General features: G+C 40.3%; 1 protein-coding gene across 2 annotated transcripts in view; it reads left to right on the top strand.

Annotated features, from left to right (window-relative positions):
* MYPN (myopalladin) overlaps window positions 1-27,577 on the top strand; it is a 114,589-nt gene that overhangs the window by 70,274 nt on the left and 16,738 nt on the right. For both annotated transcript variants that reach the window (XM_004386403.1, XM_004386404.1), the window contains 6 exons: window positions 3,385-3,975; window positions 4,488-4,626; window positions 20,749-20,970; window positions 22,117-22,266; window positions 23,195-23,277; window positions 25,944-26,070. In XM_004386403.1, the coding sequence (XP_004386460.1) occupies window positions 3,385-3,975; window positions 4,488-4,626; window positions 20,749-20,970; window positions 22,117-22,266; window positions 23,195-23,277; window positions 25,944-26,070 (1,312 nt within the window). The remainder of the gene's footprint in view (window positions 1-3,384; window positions 3,976-4,487; window positions 4,627-20,748; window positions 20,971-22,116; window positions 22,267-23,194; window positions 23,278-25,943; window positions 26,071-27,577) is intronic.

Here is a 27,577-nt window from a genome sequence, read left to right as displayed (position 1 = left end):
TGTGAGCACTGCCAACAAGAGGAACATTGTTTCTATTTCTTTTTCACTTTTCTAATTTATAAACATCCTAAATGGGGCTACCATGTTGCACAACTTCAGGGGGCACAGCACAAAGAATACAGTGTGAATGATGCTTCCTGAAGCTGTAGGTGATGGTAGTCCATAAAAGAAATACAACAACAACCAAAAAACTCAAACCCTCCTCCCCGGTTACCATTCAGTCAGTTCGAACTCCTGACAACCCCATGTGTTACAGAGTAGAACTACTCCATTGAGTTTTCAATGGCTATGATCTTATGGAAGTAGATCACCAGGCCTTTCTTCTGCAGTGCCACTAGGTGGATTTGAACTGCCAACCTTTTGGTTAGTAGCTGAGAGCAAACCATCCATTTCAGAAAATTTGGAAAATAGAAAAGAAAAATCAACCATAATTCCTTCACTGTAACCACATAGTGTTATCACACTAGTGACTTTCATTCCAGTATTTTTTAACTATATATTTAATATTTTTCTTTCAATAATAATAATTAAGGACTGTGGTAGGAAGGATATGTTAATATTTTTCCAGTCATTTTAGTTCATTTCTAAGCTGCAGGATTTAATTATATTTTAATAGCTTTGCAAGTAATTATGGACATTTCTCTGATCCTTCATATCTTCAGGACAATGGCGTTCTAGTAACAAAAAGAAAACTGAAGAAATATCATAGTGATGCATTAAGGATTGGGTTTCCCATTTCCCTTCAGAGTCTTGCCCACATCTCTTTTAGACCTGAACCTCATGTTTTCAGGCCTGGTCTTACGATTACAAGCAGCATATTTCATGATGGAGGACTGAGGTAAAGCTCATAGATTCTATACATCACATATCCAAAAGCGATTTCATTAATGCATTAGGGTTTCTATTAATAGTAGACCACAAATTGGATTATATCTTCATAATATCCTTAAAGTGGGCTTCAGGAAGTATGATCAGATTCTCCAAGCTGCCAAATTCAGCTGATCCTTCTCCTCTCTTCTCTCCTTACCTCTTTTCTGTCTTCTCTCTTTCAGCATCATTTCACATAGTTGATTATTCTCTCCTCTTGAAACACTTTCTTCGCTTGATTTCCATAACACTTCACTTCTCTGGCTATTGCTTTGATTCTCCTTTGCTGGTTTCAGCTGCTTTACTCAACCCCAGGGCACAGCCCTGGGCTCTTCTCTATCCACCTTCTCCCCCTAGGTGATCACATTCAGTCCTCTGGCTTCACGTGCTGTCTACCAACTGATGATTGTCCCATTCCTATCTTCTGAGTTCCCTATTAGTATACTCAGTGGTCTTACTTGACATTTTCACTTGGATGTCCCACACACATTTCAACTTAGCGTGTCCCAAAAGAACTCATGGTAATCCTCCCCAAAACTGTTTTTCTCCCACTTTTCTCCATCTTGTAAGTGGTGCCCTCATAAACCTAGATGCTCAAGTCAAGTCCCTAGGACTTGTTCTTGATTCCTCCTTTTCATTATCCCCCGTATCCAATCCATCACCAATTCTCTTGCTTTTCTTCTAAAAATATCTTGAATCTGCCTACTTCTCTCTATCTCTGTTTCCACCATCCTGGTCCAGTCCGCCACCATTTCTTCCCTGGTTAAATGCACTTGCATTCTGACTGGCCTCTCCATTTTCACTTTTGCCATACTATATAGTCCGTTCTCCAATAGCTGCCAGAGTAATATATTTAAAATACAAATTAGATTATTTCACTATCCTTAAAATCCTCAAACTGCTTTCTAGCCACTTAGAATAAACTCAAACTCTTTATCACGGCCTTCAGGACCTGCCCCTACCCAATAAACTACCAGGAAAAATACTTGCAACAGGTACTGCCAAGAGTTGGTATCCTTAGTAGATTAAAAAAAATTCATAAATTAATAAGAAAAAGATAAAGATTCTGAGAGGAAAAATGGACAAATGATATGTATAAATAATGCACAAAATAATAATATATAACTGGTAATATGCATAATAAAATATATTCAATATCACTAGCAATAATCAGATATAAAATAATGGATATTTTTGCCACTAGATTAATAGCAAAATATTAAAGAGATAATTGATAAGACTATGGTATGGAGAAACAGGAACTCTCATATATTGCTTGTGGTAGTATAAACTGGTACAACCATTCTGAAGAACACTTTGGCTAAATATATAAAAATGTTAAGATATACCTTTAATCCAATAATTTCATTTATATACATTTACATTAGAGAAATAATCAGACAAGAACACAAATAGGTGTTTACAACAAGGCTATTCACTGCAGCATTGTTTAGGAAAATTTAAAACTAAGCTAAATGTTCTACAATAAGGGATTAATACAGTACAGCCATAAAAATGATTATTAAATGGCCATGAAAAATGATGATGCAGACTTATTAACTTAGAAGAATGTTCATATTAGATTGTTAAGTGAAAAAGTCTGGTTTTAAAGCCGTACGTAGAAAAGCATTCCATTTTTTAAAGAAACAATTTATCTAAGTATAGGTGCATATGTATGTGTATATGTATATACATATGAAAAAGCTCTGGAAGGATTTGCATACAAATATTAACAGCAGGTTATTTTAGGGAGATGACAGTAAAAGTAATCTTTATTCTTCTCTTCATACCTTTCTATAGTTTTAAAATTTCTAGAAAAAGCATTACTTTTATAACCAAACCTGATACCAAAAATCCATTGCCTTCAAGTCGGTTCCGACTCATAGCAACCCTATAGGACAGAGTAGAACGGCCCCATAGGGTTTCCAAGGAGCACCTGGTGGATTCGAACTGCCAACCTTTTGGTTAGTAGCCGGATTCTTAACCACTAAGCCACCAACTCTATTTTCAAAAATACTTACTCTTAAAAAGAGGTTCCAAGAAGAGGCTGTATTAGGTTGGTTTTTACAATCATTTACAATCATAGTTAACAGCTACAGCCCCGTTGCCATTGTGTAGATTCTGACTCATAGAGACCCTATAGGACAGAGTAAAACTGCCCCCATAAGGTTTCCAAGGAGTGGCTGGTGGATTCAAACTGCTGACCTTTTGGTTAGCAGACGAGCTCTTAACCACTGCGCCACCAGGGCTCCAAAACAGCTATGGAGTTACTTGCTATTTCTAATTCAGCTACCATAGAAAATCTATTATCCCTTTTTTCCATCTTACTAGCAATAAAACAGACTTGGAAAGATGGAGAGACCCAAACGACTCACTAGTGACTAGTTGATTCTTGCCACTCTGATTATGGGTTTTAATCAACATAAAAGTCATAAACAGCCTATCTGTACATTTTGGAAGGATGAGGCCAATGGTAACAGATTTCTCTTTTCTCTCCCCACTCTTGTTTGTGTGCAGCGATTCCAGTCAGTTACAACAGCTTCACAACCAAGTCTTACTGGAACAACAACAATTGCAAAGCCCAACTGCTTCGTCTCCTAAGGAGTTTCCTTTCAACATGAGTGTTTTGAACTCGACTGCTCCTCCAGCAGTGACAATGTCCAGCAAGCCAGTGAAGACTCCGTCATCACAGACATTCAGCCTGGCCCGGCCAAAGCACTTCTTCCCCTCCACAAACACCACCGTGGTGAGCGTGTCCCCCTCCAGCTCTCCAGTGTTCACGCTGAGCAGTGCTCCTCAAACCATTCAGAGGACAGTGAGCAAAGAAAGCCTCTTAGTTTTTCACCCCTCCATGCAAACCAAATCTCCAGGAGGGATTTCCACCCAAAGCGAACCACCACCTCCAGGTGCAACAGAGTCAGCACAACCACCTCTCACGTTTTCCATCTCCAGCGGAAACCAGTTTCATCCCCGCTGTGTGTCCCCAGTCCCTGTCTCTCCCACTAGCCGGATCCAGAATCCAGCGGCTTTTCTCAGCTCTGTTCTGCCTTCTCTTCCTACCATCCCACCCACCAATGCTATGGGGCTGCCTAAAAGCGCACCTTCCGTGTAAGTGTCATTGAGGCTTTTTGATGTAAGAGAGGCCAGTTGAGAGGGGACATATGCATGGAATAGCTTGGTCTGGGACAGAACTTTCATTTAGTGGATTCCTAAATAATGCTATCTCTTAGACACAAAATGAGTATTAAACACCTTAGGACAAAGGGCATGACTACTTTAAATAATTGAATGAATATTGTTGTTACGTGCCCTCCAGTGGGCTCAGACTCATGGTGACCTTATGTATAACAGAATGAAACATTGCCCGGTCCTGTACCATCTTCACGATCGTTGATAAGTTGGAGTCCATTGTTGTGGCTACTGTGTCAATCCATCCCATTGATGGTTTGTCTCATTTTCACTGACCCTCTGATTACCTGTCCAGTGCTCAACTTTTGCACATAAGGTGCCCCCATAAATGCCTAATGAATGCTGGTGTCTGATTGTTATTTCAACCAGTCTGATTTCTAAGCCTTTGTATGCCAACCAGTGCTTTTCATGGGTGTGAATTTCTTTTACAGGCCATCGCAGGGACTAATGAAGAAAAATACAAAGTTTCCTCAACCAGTTAACAATGATTACATTCTTGAAACTAAGAATGCAGTGATTCTAGAGTTGGGGAAAAAAAAGAATTTCAGTGATGCCAGATCAAACCAGCAGGTAAGATTATTGGATTCAGATAGTTTATTGGTGTCTTAGTCTGTCTATTGGTGTGTTAGAGCAGCAAAATCAGCAAAGTGTATATAGATACACAGAGAGAAATTTACTTCAAGAAAATGGCTCCCGCAATTGTGAGGAAATGGCTCACACAATGGTGGGGGCTGGCAAGTCCCAAATCTGTGGGTCAGACGACAGGCTGATGACCTCTTCCGGCTCACATGGCTGCAAGGGATGACGAACCCGAAGCCTGCAGGTCAGGCGGCAGGCTGGAGGCCTCTCCTGGCTCATAAGGTTGTGAGGATTGGTGAATCGAAAATCTGCAGGTCAGGTGATAGGCTGGAGGCCTGCGCTGGGTCACCTCCCAAGAACTGGAGTTCAGACACAAGGTCGAGAGAGAGAGAGAGAGAGAGAGAGAGAGAGCTTTGCCAGGACATGCATTTATATCCTGGATGCTGACCACACCACTAAAGAAACTCCTCTTCCAACTGATTGGCTGCTCACATCAGATCACAAAATGGGGGATGATTACATAGTATCTGCCAAACCACTGAGATTCATAGGCTTACCTAGTTGACATGTAACATTAACCATCACAATTGATGTTTTTATTCTTCAAACCTCCAGTAAGGAATATAATTGTGCTTAGTTATGCCCTTAGCTACTAAGGTTATATGACCTCAGTGAGGCTGACACTTCAGTCTTAGAAAGTAGAGCACAGACTCATCATGGGTCATGAGAATTTGTCCATGTGGGCCTGCAGCTCTTGACTATCCCAGTGGTTAATTCAGTTTACTTGTTTATTGACACATGTGTTTACCTAGAACAGACTATATTAAAGAAGGAGAGAAACTAATGGTCTGTTGTCCATTCTGCCAATTCTCAGCTCAGTTTTGGCAAACCATTACATCTTTGAGATAGTCTGATAGCTGAGCCTTGAGATAATCTAGAGTTTTAAGGAACTCTGGGGTTCTAAGCTGTTTTTTATCTGACGTCTTTCAATCTAATGTCACTGGCTGGAGGTCTGCTCATCAGTTTGTCCCAATCTTTATATTAGTTGAATCATGTGAAATAGCCGGTAGGCAATATCCTATGGCTCAACCTGTACAGCTCCTTGCTTTCTAGTAAGCGTCTGCACTGAAGGAGAAAGAGGAGAGTCACGCATGAGTGTCATTCAAGCAAAAGAAAGATAGACTGAGTATTTTCTTATTTGAGCCATTTATTTTTGTCTTTGATAAGATAGTAATTTTTAAAACGCAGGTTTATATTTTAATAATCTAACTCTAGGTTTATTTCCTGAGATAGGAACTGATAAAATCTATTTTGAACTCTAACATAAAGCTTCAGTCAAAACAAAGTACTGTGGAATTTGTTACATAAGTGATCGCTGGGAACAAGGCTGTAGATTTCCTTGACCATATGTTGCTTTCCTTAGCGTTTCTGTCTCTCATTCCCAGTGCAGCCATGGACATACGATATTTTGCTGTCGTGACATATGTTGGTCAATTTTTACTGAGTAGATTCTTTTAACAGTATATTGCCTAAGGCCTTTTAAATATTGATTAATTTTTTTAATTGATTCAGATAGTTTGAATTAAAGCTGAATGTTTAAACTTGCCATAACTGAGTCTGCTTTTCATATATTGTTACCAAATTTGTATATACAAATACAGGTGTATTTATATATAGATATATAAAATAGCAAGGCAGCTTTTCTTCTCTTCCATCTTACAGACAGTGAAACTGAGGCACAGTGGTCAAACTGTCAATGGTGGAACTAGAGCTAGAACCCTGGTCTCCAAAACACTTTCACGTTTTCCCTGAAACGTTAGCGACTTTTTCAGTTTTACACCAACGCTTACCTTCAAGCCCCGTAGACGCTGCTCTGTCTAATGCAGATTTGTTTTCTATAACACTGTCATCACATCTGTGGTTGTTAATTCCTTAAGTGCCATTGAAATCAGAACTGTGTTTGGCCTGTCTTTTACGATATAGAGGCGGAGCAATTAGAACCCTGTAAAAATGATACCAGGTCAGCTCACAAGCACTTTGATTTTACTTTTATAGTTACTCTGTAGGTAGATCCAGGCTTATCCATTGCCCATCTTGGGGAAAAGTGGAGTTTTTCTTTTAATTACCTGAAATGTGAGTGCACATAAACATAAACTTCCATGGGTTGAGTACCATAAACCCAGGTGAACTCTCTAAAACCTCCATCATGCATTGACTTTAGGGTAATCTCAGGAACTAGTAAAGTTTCAAAAAGCCTCTCAATCTCCATCTGACTATCTGTGACATGTGTCAGTCTTCTGAGAATTACTCTACTGGGTTAGTTACAGAACTGGTCTTAAACTGCATTCTACGTCATGGATGATGAAAGCCACACTGTAAAATCGAAATTCGGGAAACTAAGGAACTATCTGCAATGGGATGCTTGCATTAGGTAGGCAGATGTTGATTCTGAGCAAGTTTTGAGGAATGAAATGATGACCATGTTATTATACTATTTTGTCCTTTACTGCCTTGGGAAATGATAGTAAAAATGTCATGAAGAACTGTCTAAAAAGTACTGCAGCCAGTTGGTGAGGTTAAGAAGAAGTTGGTCTAGAAAAGTGTTTAAGTGGAGAACAGACACAAAGAAATACGTGTGTACTGATAACCATCTAGACCTGCAACCTTGGGACACAGAAATCAAAATAATCTGTTTCCCCGATTCTGTATTAGTCTACCCATGTGGGAGGAATCAAATGATTCCTTCTAAAGGGTATGCATTTGTTTCTTTATTTTGCTTTGAAAACTTCTAGGTTAGACTCTCTTGACCTGTTTTAGTCTTAAGCAAACGAAGAATAGTCACCATCCTGGAAAATTTGTGTGGTCTACCATTACCACATTATGCTGGGAATGAAAGAAATCAGAAGTCCTTGGATGACGAAGGTTACTGTCTATAAACAATTCCCTACCCGTACTCAAACTTAAAAATTATGTTTTAAAAAGTGAGTTTTCTCTGATGTATCTGCCATTTTGTATTTCTCTGTTGTGATATTTCAGCATTTATCTTCTGAATATCATTCACAGATATTATATAACATTTCCAGTTAGCAATTAATATTTGCTTATTGATTCTTAGAACTTTCAGAAATCCAAAGGAGTCATCTTTTCAGATGTTATATTTATTAAAATGTTTAGTTTTGTAAACTGACAGTGAAGTTTCTTTGGGTTAGGGACAAGCCAAGAGAGGGATGACCTGATTTCAAGATGTTAGACTATATAATTTTTTATTTTGAAGGATACCATTCACTGCCTGTGCATCTTGATCGGAGAGTAAAACCTAAAACATTTGGGTTAGCAAGATGAATCTGAGAGGTCAAAACAACCCAGGATCATAAAGTGTAACAGAGCCCCCATGACCAATAATTCTGATTCACACATGACTTAGAGTGATGTTCTACACTCAATAAATATTTGTTGACTGCTACATTGACTGTTGGAGCCCTGGTGGCCCGGTGGTTAAGAGCTTGGCTGCTAACCACAAGGTTGGCAGTTCGAATCTAGCAGCTGCTCCTTGGGAACCCTATGGGGGAGTTGTACTCTGTCCTGTAGGGTCTCTGTGAGTTGGAATCCACTCGTGGCAGCAGGTTTGGTTTGCTATGTTGACTCTTAACTTCTGAACACTCCCCACCTCCATCTAATGTCTTTCCAACTTTCTTCCTTGACCTTATTTCTCCGGAAACCTTCCCATCCCTTTATTCTGCTCCCTCCTTTTTTTTTTTTTTTTTTTAATATTTCTTTAAAACTGTCTGTGGTTCCCAGATGCTTCTCTGTATGACAAAGGGGCGGGGGGAAGAACAGTACTTGCTCTGCCTTTTGTTCCTCTAATCTCCCTCCTCTCTAAGCTGCTCAGTCATTTCCTCTATTTAAATCTTACCTCTTTCATCTCTTACCATGAGTTCTTTATGAAAATCCTTTTTTTATGAGCAAGCAGCCCTGTCATCCGTTCTTTTTCTAATAAGAATTCCAATAGCCATTTCCTTCTATTGTCTCTCTTGGACGTTGCAGGACTTTGGTTGCTGGGATAGTGAAGTGCCCTCCCTCCCACCCCCGCTCCTCTGTCTGTGGGCTCACCTTGGAGGCACCAGTTACGGGCTCCCTGGGGGCTGGGATGGAAGGGTGCCTCGTTCACTGCTATATTCCTATTGTGCCTGGCACAGAGTAGTGCTCAGTGAATATTTGCTGAATTAACACACCAACTATGGGACTAACGTTAGTTTCAGTTAGGATAATGAAACTTTTAACCAAACAGAAAATTTTGGACATGTTTCATATCTATGGAAAATATGTCACTTGGCTATATAGATTCTGATTATACCTAATTGTGGACACTACCTACTTATGATAGCAATTCATTTTAATCAATGGATTAAAAAGATGAAAACTTTTTAAAACATGCTGAAATTAAGCAAAGCTCTGGTGTTAAGTGGGCATTTAAGTATAAAGTTATAAAGTAAATCTGTGCACCTCTTAGTAATTATTTGCTCCTAAAATGAAACTGGGATTAAAATTATTTTTATGCAACCTCTTTGAGAGTAGAGTCTACGTTTTATAGCGTGTTGTATCCTCAGTGCCTGTCACAGTATTTAGCCCATAATAGGTGTGTCTTGGGAGCCCTGGTGGTGCAGTGATTAAAGCGTTCAGCTGCGAACCAAGAGGTCAGTGGTTTGAACCTCCTCAGGAGTCTGCTTCCACTGTGAAGATTACAGCCTTGGAAACCCTATGGGGCAGTTCTACTCTGTCCTACAGGGTCGCTAGGAGTCGGAATCGACAGCAGTGGGTTTGGTTTGGTTTTGAGGTGGATCTTAGTTTCCTAGTGTTGCTGTAACAGAAGAAATTGGCTTTAAAGAGAAGACATTTTTTTTTCTCATAGTTCTGGAGGTTAAAAGTTCAAATCAGGGTCTCGGCTGTCGATTTCTTCCTTGTCAGAAGTCCCAGGCCTTCCTTGGCTCCTGGCAATCTTCACATGCCATCTGTCTTCGCTTGTCTGTGTGTCTAATCTGCTGTTTTTATAACTCAGAAGTGATGAGGTTTAGGATACACCCAACCCTGCTATAGCCTCATTAACATAACATTAGATGGCATTGTGGAAGGTGATTATATTATATTACTACCTTACATCCACAAGTATAGGGGTTAGAGTCCCAACATATATTTTAGGGGGCCACAATTCAACCATAACAAGGTGCTTACCAAGAATTTGGCAGCAGGGACGGGAAGTAGACTATAAAGCCTGGTTATTTCTTCTGAAGGCAGCGTACGATTATTAGATAAACAGTAAAAGAAGACACCCTCTATGTATATTAACCACCAAGTTCGTCTAGGAATCTTTTATCTGCTCTCTCCAAACTCTGGCTGTTCCTGGAATGAAAAGGAGAACACTTTCTGTAACATATAAAACTTTCTTTTAGGGAACTTTGTCCCCAAAGTCAGTTGGGAATGCTTTGAGCAGGTTCTTCCAGCTGGTTTGATCATCTTTGATTATTTGTCCCTGAAGCCCAGACTCGGAACCCAGAGCAGGGAAGTCAGCAGTGAGCTCAGGGCAGGGGGTGTCAGGATGGTGACCCACATTTTGGAAATCCAGAGCTTTGGCAATGTCATGTCTGATTGGGATTATACTGTGGTTCTCGGCAGAAGAAAAGCACTCTCTACCACTCTACCAATTTGCAGAAACTTTCTGCAGATGTGTCCCAGAAATCAAAAGGCTCGGGTTGTCAAATTTTCAGCCTTAAGAAGATTATCTTAAAAGAGGGTCTGGGGAGTTGTATTTTTAAGTGGTATATTCTTCTGAAATAAACTTCTTTTTTTAGCTTTTCATTTTCTTTCATAAAGCAACTAGAATTCTATGCAATGCATCTTCACTTAACGTCTTTAACTTGAGCCTGGGAAGGATAGATCATATGGCTTTGATTTGATTTCCATACAGACCAGCTTTACACAGAAAAACAGGCTCGTCATTGAGCACAGGTGTCACCTATAAGTAGAAACTGCAGAAACTGCTTATAACACAGAAACTGCTGCTTTTTACTCACAAAGGGCACCAGGCAAGTGAAAATGGAGAACACAGCGTAAATCCAGTACATCCACCAGCAGTAGCTCGGTAGTGCACACTTTATGCAGAACAGTGCAGACAGCACGTTTAAATTTAACTTAAACATATTGCTTGTGTTTGCAAATTTTCTTATGAAATCTGAGTCCCATCAGTCATAATTTGGAATGCCAGTCTTGATTTATGTGTAATGGGGTAGTATCTTTGGGATAAGCCAACACTTAGTTGCAAAGCACTGCAAAAAACAAAAAAAAAAATCAGTTTCTGTTCTGGGAAGATGTGCATCTTTGTTAGCATCTCAGATGTAAATATTCAGTCCTTTAGTAACAGACCCTAAACCTCTGCCATTTTAATCTTACAGTTGCATCATTTCCTTATTCCTGAAACTTGACTTCCCAAATATTTTATATAATCTCTCATGGAAATTCCTTGGCCTACGGTATTCTTATTTTGTTGCTCATCTGCAATTTATAAATTATATTGTATAACTGTATATTAAACAAGTGTGTTTCAAAAGCAATTTTATTTTTGTCCCCCATGAGTCTTTTAAATTTATCTAATAGGCTAATTCTTCTCCTGCTTCTGGATGAAATGCCAGGCAGTCTCCAAACATTTCTGGCCACTTTTGATTAATATAAAGTTCTGTGGTTACTTTGTTGCAAAATATCATCATTCAAATATGAGACTGCCTCCCCACCCTACCGCCCAGCCGCACGCGTGCACACACACACCCATCCCCACCCAGTACCCCAAGGACTGCTGCAAACGGCAAACCTAAAACCAGGAAGGAAAGTGTGGTCAGCCTCTCTTTTTTGCTCCCTTCTCCCCTACTTCACTAACAGCTGCTCCTAACCCTTCCCTTTCCCAATCCTGGAGGGACCTAGGCCCTCCAACAGGGACAACAGGACTATCACACATCCTTTGCCCTGACACCCTCTAGGAGTGGAGGCCACTCAAAGCCCAGCAACAAAAAGCCAGCTGACTCCTTACCCTTTAGATTTATCAGGCACGAATCAGACACCAATCCACTAAGTCCTCCCAACTGCAGGAGATATGGCAAGCTCTCCAAGTGGTTTCATTTAATTCCTTCTCTCTAGACTTGAAGTGAAAGGCAGGTGTCCACGTCCCCCAGCCGCTGGGGCTGGGGGTAGCAGTAGGAGATGCACAAACATTAATATGTACCTTTTTCCAAAAGTCCTCTTGCTGGATCTTCTCCCTTCTGACTCCGTTGTATCTCTGATGGAGAGGTAAGGTTTAAATCACCTAATGTGTCCTTAAGCACCTGTTTTGAAATTTCTGGAGGATGGTCTGTCTTGTACCTCACTTGTTTTCTGATATCTAGCCCATCTTAGTGCCTCGGTAGAAACTTCCAATTAAGATCTGATTACAGTTGTACCCTTACTAGATAGAGAGAAAGCTGCCATCCGTCAGCTCTGAAGCATGATAATCCTAGGTACAAAAGAATGCAACATTACCGAGTCCCGTGTCATCCTCACGATCACCAGCACGTTCAAGTCCATCATTGTGGCTGTTGTGCCAATCCATCACACCAAGGGCCTCTTGTTGGTCCTGTCCTTCACCAAGCATGATGCCTTTCTCTGGCGATTGACCTCTCCTGATGACGTGTCCAAAGCAAGTGAGCTGGACAGTGTTCTGTTGTGATCCATCCGGTTTTCATTGTCTAATTTTCAGAAGTAGATCACCAGGCCTTTCTTCCTAGTCTATCTTAGTCTGCACCACTGAAATCCATCCACTGTGGATGACCCTGCTGTTACTTGAAATGCCAATGGCATAGCTTCCAGCACCACATCAACATGTGAGCCACCACAGTACAACAAACTGACAGATAGGTGGTGGGTATCCTCACTACTTAATTACAAATTCAAACTCATTGCCATCGAATCGATTCTGACTTATAGCAACCCTATAGGACAGAGTAGAACTGCCCCATAGAGTTTCCAAGGCTGTAACTCATTGAATGTTCTTTTTCTATCACTTCCAAATTTGTAGTATTGGTAAGATACATATCAAGATATGTATATGTTTATCATAAAACAAAGTGTCCCTATTTTCATCATATTGCTTCTGTAGTTTCTTTGGTTAAATCAGTTCAAACATTTATAAATTCCGTAAAATCAAGCCCCAACTTAAAATCAAGTTCTTAAAGTTAGTTGTTTGAAACCCACAGAGACAAGGTAGTATGTATAATCTCAGCAGGCACTTAAAGGCTGTGTTCCTGAAGTGTAGGTATAATCATAACTTACCACCATGTACAGTAATATTTCTTTGGAAAAATCAGTTCATAACTTCGGTATAGAATTTCAGGAGTACATTTCCCCCTATACTAACTCTGACAGCATAGTTGTCCAGGAACTTAAACCAGCTCTCACCTGTTAGGCAGTAGGATGCGACTTGAGCTGCAGAGAAGATTCTTCAGCTTGGAACAAAGACTCTATTAGAATAGGGGGGAGGTGGTATGAAATGGACTAGAAATTTGAGGACTTCAGTGAAACAAGGTGAGAAGCCACAGAGGTCTGGGACCTCTTGCCTGTTGAAAACCCCCAGAAATACTTCTCCTTGGCTACTCCCTTTATTTTATTCTATAGGCCTCAGGGACTCTTCTTCCTGCTTCTTTTTATCCTTCAAGTTCCTATTTTTTCCTGGTGATTTGGATTCAGATATGTAATATTCTGATCTGAAGCAAGCAAAGCCTTTGCAAACTTCCTCGGGAATAAATGGAAATAGACAACTGGAGAATAAAAAGCGCCTTATATCCCACTCCCCTGTTCCCTTTTCTTTACGCTTTCCCGTAAGGAACAAGGGCTGTTCATAAAGGGGTGGGAAAAGGATTGAATCCAGGAAGGACCCACACAAGATTTATCTTTAGTCCAGAGTAAACCCAGACTCAGCATTGGCTGTTTGGGGCATTTCTTCAAGGAATTAGGGCAGGGGCCTTGAGGTGAGACAGAAGCCAGAGTAGGACGGGGTGAAGGTGGGCTGCAAACATGATGAGGGCTGGGTCTGGGGAAATAACTGCAGCCCACTGTCAGGGAGGTTTCCCTTCTTGCCCTCACTCCCTGTGCCCTTGACCTTGCCAGGCTAGCACTGCACGGGTCCTGGGAGGAAAGAGGGCAATCCCTGCTGGGCGAGAAGGGAGCTACTGAAGCCATCTGGTCTGTCCGTAACTGCTAACTATTCGTAAGTGATGGACAGATGCAAGTTGGAGTGATCAAAATTGGGACTTGTATTTGCTCTAATTCTTATTTCTGAAATATTAACAGAAAATATGAAATGCACACTCAAAACTAAATATTTTTGTTAAGCACTGAACTAGGTTTTAGGAAATGAGATTTTCTATTTAATTCAACCACAGCAGGAGCCCCAGTTGGTTCCTTGGTGAGCTTTCAAGATGGGTGCCACCACCTCCCAAATACAGGCTCAGTCTGCACCTGTAGGTACTCTTTTCCCCAAAAGTACAGGCACCCAGCCCCACATCCCTTTCTCCACCAGTGGCCATAAAGCTCCAGAGAAATGGAGAACTGCCACCCTCACAGAAAGTCTGGGGCTTCCTAAACTCTAGGATCTCTATGTGTGGTGAGAACTAGGTTAATTATTCTTTCTGAAAGTAATTAACAAAATAATAAAGCTACTATTTAGCACCTACCTCACATGATAAGGAGCCCTAGTGGTGTAGTGGTTAAGAGTTCGGCTGCTAACGGAAAAGGTCGGCAGTTTGAATCCACCAGGCGCTCCGTGGAAACCCAATGGGGCAATTCTACTCTGTTTTATAGGGTCGCTATGAGTCAGAATCAACTTGGTGGTAACAGGTTTGGGTTTTTTTGTTTCACAAGGTAAGGGAAAAAAATGAATTGTTGGTTTTACTCCTAAGCGTCCCAACAAATAAACAAAACCCAGAAGAATACCAATTTAGAAGTATGAGTCCAAAAACCAAACCCACTGCTGTCCAGTCTATTCCGACTCATAGCAGTCCTGTAGGACAGAGTCGAACTGCCCCATATGGTTTCCAAGGCTGTAAATCTTTACAGGAGCAGACTGCCACATCTTTCTCCCACTGAGTAACTGGTAGCTTTGAACCACCAACCTTTTGGTTAGCAGCTGAGTGCTTAACCACTGTGCCACCAGCACTCCTCTGAAGTAAAGAAAAAGAATATTCCTGGGATGGTTTTAAACTGGCAAGCTTAGAAAATATTTCAAATTTGTGGGATTATTTAATACATTTATGAGAAATATAGTCATTGTGAAGTGTGAGGTTGAATCCTATGAAATTGCTGATATTCTACCAGTTTTAACCTACAAAAATGGCAATTCCATACAGTTCATCCTAATAGATGGACAGTTGGAAGCTCTAATTATTAACTTTTTTTTAACTTCCGTAGCGTGGAAGATGTTCTTAATACTTTTAAACTGAATTAGGCGCAAGAATTCAGTGACATTATTAGAGGTGAACAATCCTTTGCTTTAACTGGGTTGAATTATCTGATTAAAAATTAATAAACGCTACAGGAGATTAATCATTTTTTTCCACTCTGAAAGAGCTGAGGACTTACTTTGCTTACCAAGCACGAGATGTGGCTCTAGGGGTGGATTTAAAATTGGTTCCAAGAAATTGAAGTCAAGAAACACTGGGCTTTTGTGTTTCCTAAGTGTCCATTCTACCCCTGTTCAGGTGAGAGGACCTGTAAGACAATAACTACAGGACGTGAGAATGTAATTCGATAGCTTGAGAACACATCTTTGAGTCCTAAACCCAATCACTCTGCCCAGGACTGGGGCAGGTACGTATCATCCATGTGCTTCTAAATTCCATTTCAGGAGCATCCCAGTACCTGCTGCATGGAGCCCACCTAAATTTTAAAATTATGGTTAACTAGAGTCACAAGTTTAACTAAAAGTCTCCCTCTCGCCTCAAGCAAATGGCTCCAGATTCCTCAGAGATGCGGTGGTGTTGGAACAAGTGATTGCCCCCATGTCATTCATGTATTCACTCATCCCTCATACGCTTAATGTCCCTTGCCATGGGGCAGACACCACTCCAGGTGTTTTTATACAGTAGAAAGCAACACAAACAAGGTCCCTGCTTTTGTGGAGCTGACATTCTAATGATTAGACAAAATCAATCATTCAATCAATAAGCAAACAAGAAAAATATGAGATAGCAGCCAGTGCTACATAGAGGATTAGAATGGGGGGTTACTTTAGATGAAGTGGTCTGGGAAAGCCACTTGGGGGAGGTGTCGCTCAAGCTAAGAATTGAAGAAGAAGGAGCCAGCTATGGGAAGCATTCCAGGCTGGCATGAAGATCTTAGGGCTAGAATTGGCTCAGTGTGCTCAAGGAATAAGGACGCGATGCCTGGAGTATAGATGCAAGATGAAGTCCAAGAGTTCAGCAGGAGCTGAATCATGCAGGGCTTTGTCAATCAAAGTAAAGAGTTGTATTTTCTTCTGTGTTCACTGGGAAGCCATTGGAGTTAAAGTAGAAGAATTCTTAAAAGATCGGTCTGGTTACGGAGTAAAGAATTGATTTCAAGGGAGGCAGGGTGGAAGCAGGCAGATATACTAAGAGGCAATTGCAGTAGCTCAGGTGAAACTGATACTTCCTTGAACTAAGATGATGGTGGCAGAGATGAAAGTGATGGCTTTGGAATATACTTTGAGGGTGGAGTTGACAGTATATACTGACAGAATATGGCAGGAAGAGGGAGTGAGAGGAATCTAGGATAATTCCCAGATTTAGGACTTAACTTAATGCACTCGAAGTATGGTCCACAAACCTAAGCCAGTCTGCAAACTATTACCTCTTCATCTTGAGATAAGAACAGAAAGTGAGAGTAACCATTAAGAAATTTTTACAGCAATTTGATGGAGAAATTTTATGACTTAACAGGGGCTCATATTTTTGGATGTTTATTTCATTTTTATAGTAATTCCTTCTTACTTTATTTTATGAAAGTACCAGTTAGGACTTTTTTAAAACCTGGCTTTTTTTTTTTACCATAGATAATATGAGACACACTGGCTTAACCAAGTGGATGAATAGCAGTGCCGTTCCTGATATGGGAAGGAACAGCATAGGAGCAGCTTTGAGGGAAGAAATCAAAAGTGTTCCTTAGGACATGCTGAGTTTGAGGTGCCCACTGGGCACCCAAACCATGGAGTTGTTGTCGTTGTTCGTTGCCGTTGAGGCAACACCATGTGTGCAGAGTAGAACTGCTCCATAAAGTTTTCAAGGCTGTGATCTCTTGGAAGCAGGTTGCCAGGCCTTTCTTCCAAAGTGCCTCTGTGTGGGTTCAAACCACCAACCTTTCAGCTAGTAGTCAAGTGCTTAACTGTTTGCAATACCCAAGGACTCCTTGATGTGGGTAGATCACTGGATATATGATTCTGGAGTTTGAGGCGAGATTAGGCTTGGTGATACCGGTTGGGGGCCATCAGCATACAGAAGATATTTGATGCTGTGAGATTGGATGAGATCACCTACAGCTGAGGACTAGGAGCCAGCAAGGAAGCTGATAAGGAGTAGCTAGTGAAGTAGAAAGAAAACCAGTGTAATGTCGTGAAAAGCAACAGAAGAAAATGTTTAAAAAGGAAAAAGTAATCATCTGTGTCTAGTGCTGCTGAGAGGGCAAGTAAAGTAAGAACAGTTAAGTGACCGTCAGAGTTGGTGAATTTGGAGACCCTGGCAGTATAGTGGAACAGTGAGAACAAAAGCCTAATTGGAGTAGCTTAGTGAGAGAATAGGAGGCGAGGAAATGATACTATAAGAGTAGAAAATGATTTCAAATAGTTTTGTTGTGAGGGAAGCAGAGAGATGCAGTGAAGATGGATGTGGGTCAAGGAGATTTATTTAAAAATAAGTTATCTTCAAATATGCCTCTGGGAATGTCCAGTAGAGGCAGGAAGTTGGTGATGCAGTTGAGAATTGTTGTTGTTAGGGGCTGTCGAGTCGATTCCAGCTCATAGCGACCCTATGTACAACAGAACAAAACACTTCCCGGTCCTGTGACATCCTCACCATTGTTGTTACGCCTGAGCCCATTGCTGCAGCCACTGTGTCAATCCATCTCTTTGAGGGTCTTCCTCTTTTTCACTGACCCGCTACTTTCCCAAGCATGATGTCCTTCTCCAGGGACTGACTCCTGATAACATGTCCGAAGTATGTGAGATGAAGTCTCGTCATCCTTGCTTCTAATGAGCATTCTGGCTGTACTTCTTCCCAGACAGATTTGTCCATTCTTCTGACAGTCCATGGTATATTCAATATTCCTTGCCAACACCGCAATTCAAAGGCATCAATTCTTCTTCAGTCTTCCTTATTCATTGTCCAGCTTTCACATGCATATGAGGCGATTGAAAACACAGTGGCTTGGATCAGGTGCACCTTAGTCCTTAAAGTGACATCTTTGCTTCTTAACACTTCAAAGAGGTCTTTTGCAGCAGATTCGCCCATGCAATGGGTCGTTTGATTTCTCTTTTTTTTTCTAGCATGAAATTTTATTTTTCCATTGCTCTTTCGTAGGAGGAACAAATAATATTAAAATGAATCCTAATGTTCTTTGTCATGAGAAGAATTAAATTATTTCTTGAGACTGAATTTTTTTTGGCTTTTTTTTAATTGTTGTAGTTTTAGTGAAAGTTTACATTTCAAGTTAGTCTCTCATACAAAAATTTATACATAGTTATGTGACCTTAATTGGTTTTGCTATACTGTGACAGCACACTCCTCCTTTCCACTCCTGATTTCCCATGTCCATTCAACCAGCTCCTGACCCTCTCTGCCGTCTCATCTCACTCGTTTGATTTCTTGACTGCTGCTTCCATGGGTGTAGATTGTGGATCCAAGTAAAATTAAATCCTTGACAACTTCAATATTTTCTCTGTTTATCATGATGTTGCTTATTGTTGCACTTGTGAGGATTTTTGTTTTCTTTCTGTTGAGGTGTAATCCATACTGAAGGCTGTGGTCTTTGATCTTCATCAGTAAGTGCTTCAAGACCTCTTCACTGTCAGCAAGCAGCGTTGTGTCATCTGCATGTTGCAGACTGTTAATGAGTCTTCCTCCAATCCTGATGCCCCATTCTTCTTCATATAGTCCAGCTTCTCGAATTATTTGCTCAACATACATATTGAATAAGTATGGTGAAAGGATACAACCCTGATGCACACCTTTCCTGACTTTAAACCATGCAGTATCCCCTTGTTCTGTTCGAACGACTGCCCTTTGGTCTATGTTCAGGTTCCTCGTGAGCACAATTAAGTGTTCTGGAATTCCTAGTCTTTGAAATGTTATCCATAATTTGTTATGATCCACACAGTCGAATGCCTTTGCATAGTCGATAAAATACAGGTAAACATCTTTCTGGTATTCTCTGCTTTCAGCCATGATACATCTGATATCAGCAAGGATATTCCTTGTTCCACATCATCTTCTGAATCCAGCTTGAATTTCTGGCAGTTCCCTGTTGATGTATTGCTGCAACTGCTTTTGAATGATCGTCAGCAAAATTTTACTTGTGTGTGAGATTAATGATATTGTTCGATAATTTCTGCATTCTGTTGGATCACCTTTCTTTGGAATGGATACAAATATGGATCTCTTCCAGTCAGTTGGCCAGGTAGCTGTCTTCCAAATTTCTTGGCATAGACAAGTGAGCACTTCCAGTGTTGCAGCCGTTTGTTGAAACATCTCAGTTGGTATTCCATCAATTCCTGGAGCCTTGTTTTTCACCAATGCCTTCAGTGCAGCTTGGACCTCTTCCTTCAGTACCACCAGTTCTTCATCATATGCTACCTCCTGAAATGGCTGAACATCGACCAATTCTTTTTGGTACAGTGACTGTGTATTCCTCCCGTCTTCTTGTGATGCTTCCTGTGTTGTTTAATATCTTCCTCATAGAATCCTTCAGTATTGCAGCTCAAAGCTTTAATTTCTTCTTCAGTTCTTTCAGCTTGAGAAATACCTTTTGGTTTTCTATCTCCAAGTCTTTGCATATTTCATTATAATACAGTACTAGTTGTCTTCTCAAGCCACCCTTTGAAATCTTCTGCTCAGCTCTTTTACTTTATCATTTCATCCTTTCACTTTAGCTACTCTACGTTCAAGAACAACTTTCAGAGTCTCTTCTGACATCCATTTTGGTCATTTCTTTCTTTCCTATCTTTTTAATGACCTCTTGCTTTCTTCATGTATGGTGTCCTTGATGTCATCCTGCAACTCACCAGGTCTTTGGTCGTTAGTGTTCAACGCACCGAATCTATTCTTGAGATGGTCTCTAAATTCAGGTGGGATATACTCAAGGTTGTACTTTGGCTCTTGTGGATTTGTTCTAATTTCCAGCAACTTCGACTTGAACTTGCATATGAGCAATTGATGATCTGTTCCACAGTTGTTTCTTGGCCTTGTTCTGACTGATAATACTGAGGTTTTCCATCGTCTCTTTCCACAAATGTAGTCAATTTTATTTCTGTGTATCCCATCTGGTGAGGCCCATGTGTATAGTTGCAGTTTACGTTGTTGAAAAAAGGTATTTGCACTGAAGAAGTCATTGGTCTTGCAAAATTTTATCATGCGATCTCCAGTGTTGTTTCTGTCACCAAGGCGATATTTTACAACTACCAATCCTTCTTCTTTGTTTCCAACTTTCACATTCCAGTTGAAGGTAGCTCTGCAAAATACTATATAGGAACTTCTACATATTGAAGTGGACATTAATAGTAGTTACAGAAATTATATTCCATCTTCATTCCATTTCCTATCGAATTCTACTGGAGCTCCATGCTCAAGCTGAGGGATCAGGATTCATTAAGGCAGTTTGAGATTATAGTAGAGACACTGAAATCTCCTTTAGTGCTCCAGGGTGAGGAACTAGAAATGGAAGATGCCTGGTTTATTGGGGTTCCACGGTATAAGTCTAACCTCTTTAAAGAGTTGTATCTCCAGATTATATTCGTGGGCAAATTCTTCCTCATCCACAGAAATTGAAGTTGAAACATGTTTGTCATTTTGACAGGAGTACAAAATTTCAAGCTTTGAGCAGAGGCTGATGAACGAAATAGAGTTTCGCTTGGAACGTACCCCAGTTGATGAATCAGATGATGAAATCCAACATGACGAGATCCCCACGGGCAAGTGTATTGCTCCCATCTTTGACAAAAGGCTCAAGCACTTCCGGGTCACAGAAGGCTCTCCAGTCACATTCACCTGCAAAATTGTTGGGATACCTGTTCCAAAGGTAGGGGAAGATGACAAACCAGTAGGCCAACCAACAGCCCAGAACTATAGATAGTGAGTGCCTTCAAGAAAGTCTTATCGGATGCTAGTTAAGCATCTACAGAGGGAGTAAAAACCAATATCAGAAAATTAGCAAAGCCCAGACAATTTGACTAAAAAGAGACCATTGGGATAGAATTGTTAAATAGGCCAAAAAGAAATCTGACTACGGGCAAGTAAGAATTTTAATAAAAATTTAAGATAAATTTCTAAGTCATGATTCCATATTTTGGGCTATTGATTCTTTCAATTGTCAAATTCTCCAAATTGATATTTTTCCACTTACTATTTATTGAACGTCCACAGGGTGCCTGTTGTTATACTAAGTGAGCTATATATGTATCATTACTACTAGATTAGTAAATTCCAAAAATGTCATATTATTATTGCAGGCTGCTGAAAAATCTTCTGAGTCACCAGATTTTTTGGCAGCCAGCTGAGAAAAGGATTTACACCCAGTGTGGGCTGTAGCAGGGCATCTCTCCACTCTGTTTTCACAAACAATAGTATGGTGTTATTATTTATGGTTAGGTAACCAAGAGACATAGAGGAGGGCAGCTGTGACCAGTACGTTATCCCCCCTGTCTTTGAGAGATCCCCTTGACACATGCAAAACTTAACATGAAAAAATAACTTATTTAAATTTTAGCTTGTTGAGAAATGTAGTGAGCTTATTCTACTTGGTATAATGACGCCTACTATCCTGTTAAGCAAGGTGAGCTCTTCTAGACCCTGTGATTTGCAACTGCAGGAGACTTGAGCTTATAAATAGGATAATGGGAAAAGCTCCAGGCCCTTGGTTTTCATTATTTTGCCTCTGAAGAAACGTCAGCGTGGCTTTTTAATTAATCATTAAGTGCAATTAAAAAAAACAGTCTAAAGATTTCATCTAAATGATACTGTACTTTTGGCTTAAATATCATGTATGTACAAGTAGAGAGATATTATAAGGTCATTTTAAATAAGGTTTATAATTTTTTAAGCTCTTCGTAAGGGTCACTTGTTGTAGAGATGGCGATTTGCCCATGCCTCACTCTACTCGCTCCTTCGTTGTCCTCTGAAGATGTACAAAACTGGGTATATTCTCCTTGATTATCTTTCATTTCAGGTTTACTGGTTCAAAGATGGAAAACAGATTTCTAAGAGCAATGGGCGCTGCAAAATGAAGCGAGAAGGCGACGGGACGTGTTCTCTGCACATTGAGTCCACCACCAGTGATGATGACGGCAACTACACCATCATGGCTGCCAACCCCCAGGTGGAGAGACAGGGTTCTGCGCTGTGCAACGCTCTGAGGAAAGAGCCATTGATGTCATTGTGAAAGAAACCTTGAGAAGTGCAAGTTGCTAAGGATTGCCGAGGAAAATTAATGAGAAGCATTGTGACTGTAACTAGAGCACAGTATCACAATTTAAAAGATCAGTTAGCCACTGATGAGTCACTCATTCTTCAACCTTTGTCAAAGGACATTGGTAGTACCCATTCACTACATACACCTCCCAGACCTGTTGGGCTGAGTCTTGTATTTATCAGCTCATTGACTCTCTTGAAGAATATGTTTTCTATCAAAGAAATCATGATTTGCTGTTTTTGTCCTTTAGAGACTAGCCAAATTATTTCACAAAGACTTGTGAGTGTCGGTCAAACTCATATAATGTCTTTTTTTTGTTGTTTAAATCAGTGTTGGAAAGCCATATTTTCACTTTCCTTTGCTGAATGAGGTCAAGACTTAAAATTCTCCTAAAAGATATGGCAAAGTAAATATCTTCAACAACTGTTAGAATAGGAAGTGCAGGACTGTAATTCTACTCTCATCCACTGGTCATATTGCAGTGTTAGTTTTGAAGATAATTTCTGTTGAGGAAAGGATAAAAATACTTGACCATTCTCTCTCTGCCTGTGACTGCAAATAATGTTAACTGCACAATAATTCAATTTTTTTTTTACATTTGTCCTCTGTTCTTTTCTCAGCTTAAAAAGAAAAGTCATCGCAATATTCTTTAACAGTGACTTAAGGAGTCACATTTTATGATTTTCATTTCTTAAAAAAAAAACAACAACAAAACAAAACTTATAATAGTTAACCAAAAGGTTCATAATGTTCTGGTCCAGAGAAAATTTATATAATTTTTTTTTTTAATGTGGGATTCTTTTCATTTTAATCTTCTTTGTTTTCTGTTTCTCAGGGGAGAATCAGCTGTTCCGGCCACTTAATGGTACAGAGTTTGCCCATTCGTTGTCGACTAACCTCTGCTGGTCAGTCTCACAGGTAAAGACAGTTAGAATCCCCCTTCCCTAGCACCTTCCACCACAATAACACTGAAGTAGTGCATCTACAAATTTGTTACCAAGATGTGGTCCTCTACCTGCAGCATTAACATCATCTGGGAGCTTGTTGGAAATGCAGAGTCACAGGCCCCACCCCACACCTACTGAATCATAAGTTGCATTTTAACAACATCCCCAGGTGATTCATAAGCACATTAAGTTTGAGGATCATTGGTCTATGGCACACTTTTTTTTTTTAATTTTTTTTTTTTTTTATATTTTATTGTACTTCATGTGAAGGCTTACAGAACAAATAGTTTCTCGTGAAACAGTAGTACACATGTTGTTTTATGACATTGGTTAACAACCCCACAACATATTAACCCTCTAACTTCTCAACCTTTTTTTTTGGTGAAGATACACATAGACAAAGATACACCATTTCAAAAATTTCTACATGCACAGTTCAGTGACATTGACTACGCTCTTCCAATTGTGCTGTTATTCTCACTTAAGATGAAGGCTTACAGAACAAAATAGTTTCTCATTTAACAGTTACTACAAATGTTGCCGTATGACAATGGTTAAGAATCTCACAACACATCAACAATATCCTTACTCAACCTTGGGTTCCCTATCACCAGCTTCCTTGTCCCCTTCTGCCTTCTGGCCCTTGTCACTGGACTCCTGTACCCCGTTAGTCTCATTTGGTTTTACGGGGCTGTCCACTCCCAGGCTGAACAGTGAACCTTGGAGGTAGCTTCACCACTGAGCTAAAAGGTGTCTGGGGGCCATACTCTCAACGTTTCTCCAGTCTCCTTTAGGCCAGTAAATCTGGTCTTTTTTTTGTGAGTTAGAATAATGCTCTACATTCTTCTCCAGCTCTGTCCAGAACCCTCTGTTGTGATCCTGGTGAGAGCAGTCAGTGGTGGTAGCTGGGCACCATCTAGCTGTACTGGACTCAGTCCGGTGGAGGCCTTGGTAGCTGTGGGCAATTAGTCCTTTGGACTGATCTTTTCCTTGTATCCTGTTCTCTTCATTCTCCCTTGCTCCCGAAGGGATGAGACCAGTGGAGTATCTTAGATGGCCGCTCACAGGCTTTTAAGACCCCAGACACTACTCACCAAGGTAGAATGTAGAGCATTGTCTTTATAAACTGTGTCATGCCAATTGAGCTAGATGTTCCCCGAGACCATGGTCCCCAGAGTATGGCACACTTTTAATGTTTCAAAATATTTATAACCATCAGTAGCACCTGTGCACACAACATATAATAACATTATTTAATTTATATTGGATTAAATTACCAGCATCTTTAATAAAACAAGTGATTTATATTAGTGATTATAAACAATTTTTTCTCGTTTTGCTTGGTAGCGCACATGTCTCTAGTATAACAATTGGTTTTCTTCCTCTCTGACTTTACTAACCACTGTAAGAAAGAGGAGCCCTGGTAGCACAGTGGTTAAGAGTTCGGCTGCTCACCAAAAGGTCAGCAGTTCGAATCTACCAGCTGCTCCTTGGAAAGCCTATGGGGTAGCTCTGCTCTGTCCTATAGGGTCACTATGAGTCGGAATTGACTCAACAGCAATGGGTTTGTTTTGTTTTTTGTTTTGTTTTGAGTGGGATTGAGAAGAAAAAGCCTGGCTTCCCCTTGAGTCTTCTGGTGCCACAAAGTCTTAGCAAAGCTTTCCATAGCTGCTGACGTGGATGAATTAAATGCGACTTACCAAAGGAACAAAAATAATGACCCATGTTTCAGATACAGTATTTCACCACTGTTGCAACTATACCTTCTTCTTCTTTTTTTTTTCTTTTAAAGAACAGCTGTTACTGTTGGTCAGTCTTAATCTAGTTTAAGTTCATGGTCAGCTTTAATAATTTATAGTCAGGTTAAATTTTATTACTCAGAGACACAGGGATTGCAGCTACCTTGTTCTGGGTAATAAACAGGACTTGTCTTTTGGCTCCCATTGAAGTTCGGATTGAATACTGATTTATTTGTTTATTTTGAAGACTTTTGAACAACTGGTTAAACCCATGGTGAGGGGAGCTGAGCCATTTAACCCAGAATAACTTCAGAGAGAAAGAAGCTAAAGCCTGTTTATTCGATTACAGATCTCTCAAGATAATCCTACAGTATATGAGATACTTACCACTTTGTTTTTTTATATCAGCTCCACATTATCTTTATTATTTGCTTATGGTCAAGCAACAACCTCATCCCCCGCCCCACCCCCCAAAAAAAATCTGTTCTCCAGACCTCATCCGAAATCCAAACCAGTTGCTGTCGAGTCAATTCTGATTCATGGCGACTCCATGTGTGTCAGAGTAGAACTGTGTTCTTTAGGGTTTTCAGTGGCTGATTTTTCAGAAGTAGATTGCCAGGTCTTTCTTCCGAGGTGTTTCTGGCTGGACTTGAACCACCAACCTTTCAATTAGCAGCCCAGCTCATTAACAGTATGCACCACGCAGGGACTCCCCAAGCCCCATAAGCTAAAAAAAGAAGAAGCCGTTTGGCGTCAAGTCTATTCCGACTCGTAGCGACCCTACAGGATGGAGTAGAACTGCCCCCTAGGGTTTCCAATAGCCATGCCTAACTGCCTACTGTCATAAGTTTGTGAATTGGCTTCTATGTTTAATGCCTGAACATGCTGCTTATTACAGGGGAAGGTCCCGAGTTCAAGAAAGAGACAAAGAGCCCCTACAGGAACGCTTTTTCCGACCACACTTCCTACAGGCTCCTGGTGATATGGTGGCTCACGAGGGACGCCTCTGTCGGCTGGACTGTAAGGTAGACTCTAGTCCCCATCTTTGGTTCTAGATCTGTTTATATTTTGCATTTGTTTGTTTGCATTTGTTTTTGTTTTGTGATTTTTTTTCAGGGAATGGGGAAATAGGAAAGGGAGAGACTTTTTTTCATAAAGCTGTTTGGAATATTTAAATATTTAATATTTATTTTTTAAACAAATAACAATATTTCATGAAATGTTTGTCTTTTTATCTATCTTTATATGGCACAAACGGTTAAGTATTTGACTACTAGCCAAAGGGTTGACTGTTCAAACCCACCCAGAGGTGCCTCGCAATACAGGCCTGGCAATCTGCATCTGAGAGGTCACAGCCTTTGAAACGTCTGTGGAACAGTTCTACTCTGATACACATAAGGTCACCATGAGTCAGAATCGACTCGACGACTGCTAACAACAACAAAATCTTAATAAAAATTACATAGGTATTGTATCAAGTTAACTCTGTATTTTTAAAAGACAAACAAAGAGGTGACATCATTCAGGCATTTTCCATACGGTGTCTGGGAAGTCTTTTTACTATAAAGCCAAAAGTGTGATTTTTTGCATCCTTGGAATGAATTGTCATGCATCAGGGTTGTATCCTTTCACCATACTTATTCGATCTGTATGCTGAGCAAATAATCCGAGAAGCTGGGCTGTATGAAGAAGAACAGGGCATCAGGACTGGAGGAAGACTCATTAACAACCTACGATATGCAGATGACACAACCTTGCTTGCTGAAAGTGAAAAGGGCTTGAAGCTCTCACTGACGAAGATCAAAGACTTCACAGCCTTTGAGGATGGTGCAGGACCCGGCAGTGTTTTGTTCTTTTGTACATAGGGTCGCTATGAATTGGAACCAACTCCACCGAACCTAACAACAGCGGCCTTTGAAAGAATTATATAAAGATGGTTGCAAAGCAAGTTATGAAAACAGAAGTTGGTTTTTCGTACTAATCGACATCCATCACCTTTAGCTATTCTACATTCTAATTCTTCCAGCAGAAAGTAGGCCCCAGCTGAGCAGTGTGGATAGCTGTTAGTATGAAGGGAAACTTAAATCACGTCTTCAGCCCCAGACAAAGATGCAGAATGCTATGGAAATTTTTAAGGCAAATTAGTGAAGACTTGAGGTGAAGCATTCATAAAGAGTCCTCTTCTGTTGGCGGCCCTTGCTCTCCCGGTGGCTGCTTGAATAATATCCAAGGTTGATTGTTACTTCCACCACCTTAAACCCTAAAAGATACAGATGCCTGAGTCCTATCCCTAGAGATTCTGATTTATGTTAAGTGGACAATGGGATTTTTAAAAGCTCTCCAGGTGATTATAATATGCAGCAAAGTTTGAGGCCACTGGTTTAATATCTGTCCTTCCTCTTGGCTACATCATTGCTTATTAGGTATGTAAGCCATAATCGTCTCTGAAACTGATGCTGCAAACCTATTGCATTTATTTATTTATCTTTTTAATTTTTATTTACTAGAAACCCTGGTGGCATAGTGGTTAAG

The sequence above is a fragment of the Trichechus manatus genome, unplaced genomic scaffold (genome assembly GCF_000243295.1).
Source record: "Trichechus manatus latirostris isolate Lorelei unplaced genomic scaffold, TriManLat1.0 scaffold00163, whole genome shotgun sequence".
NCBI lineage: Eukaryota > Metazoa > Chordata > Mammalia > Sirenia > Trichechidae > Trichechus > Trichechus manatus.
The sequence above is the reverse complement of the archived record's forward strand: the minus strand, read 5'-3'. Positions and strand labels throughout refer to the sequence as shown.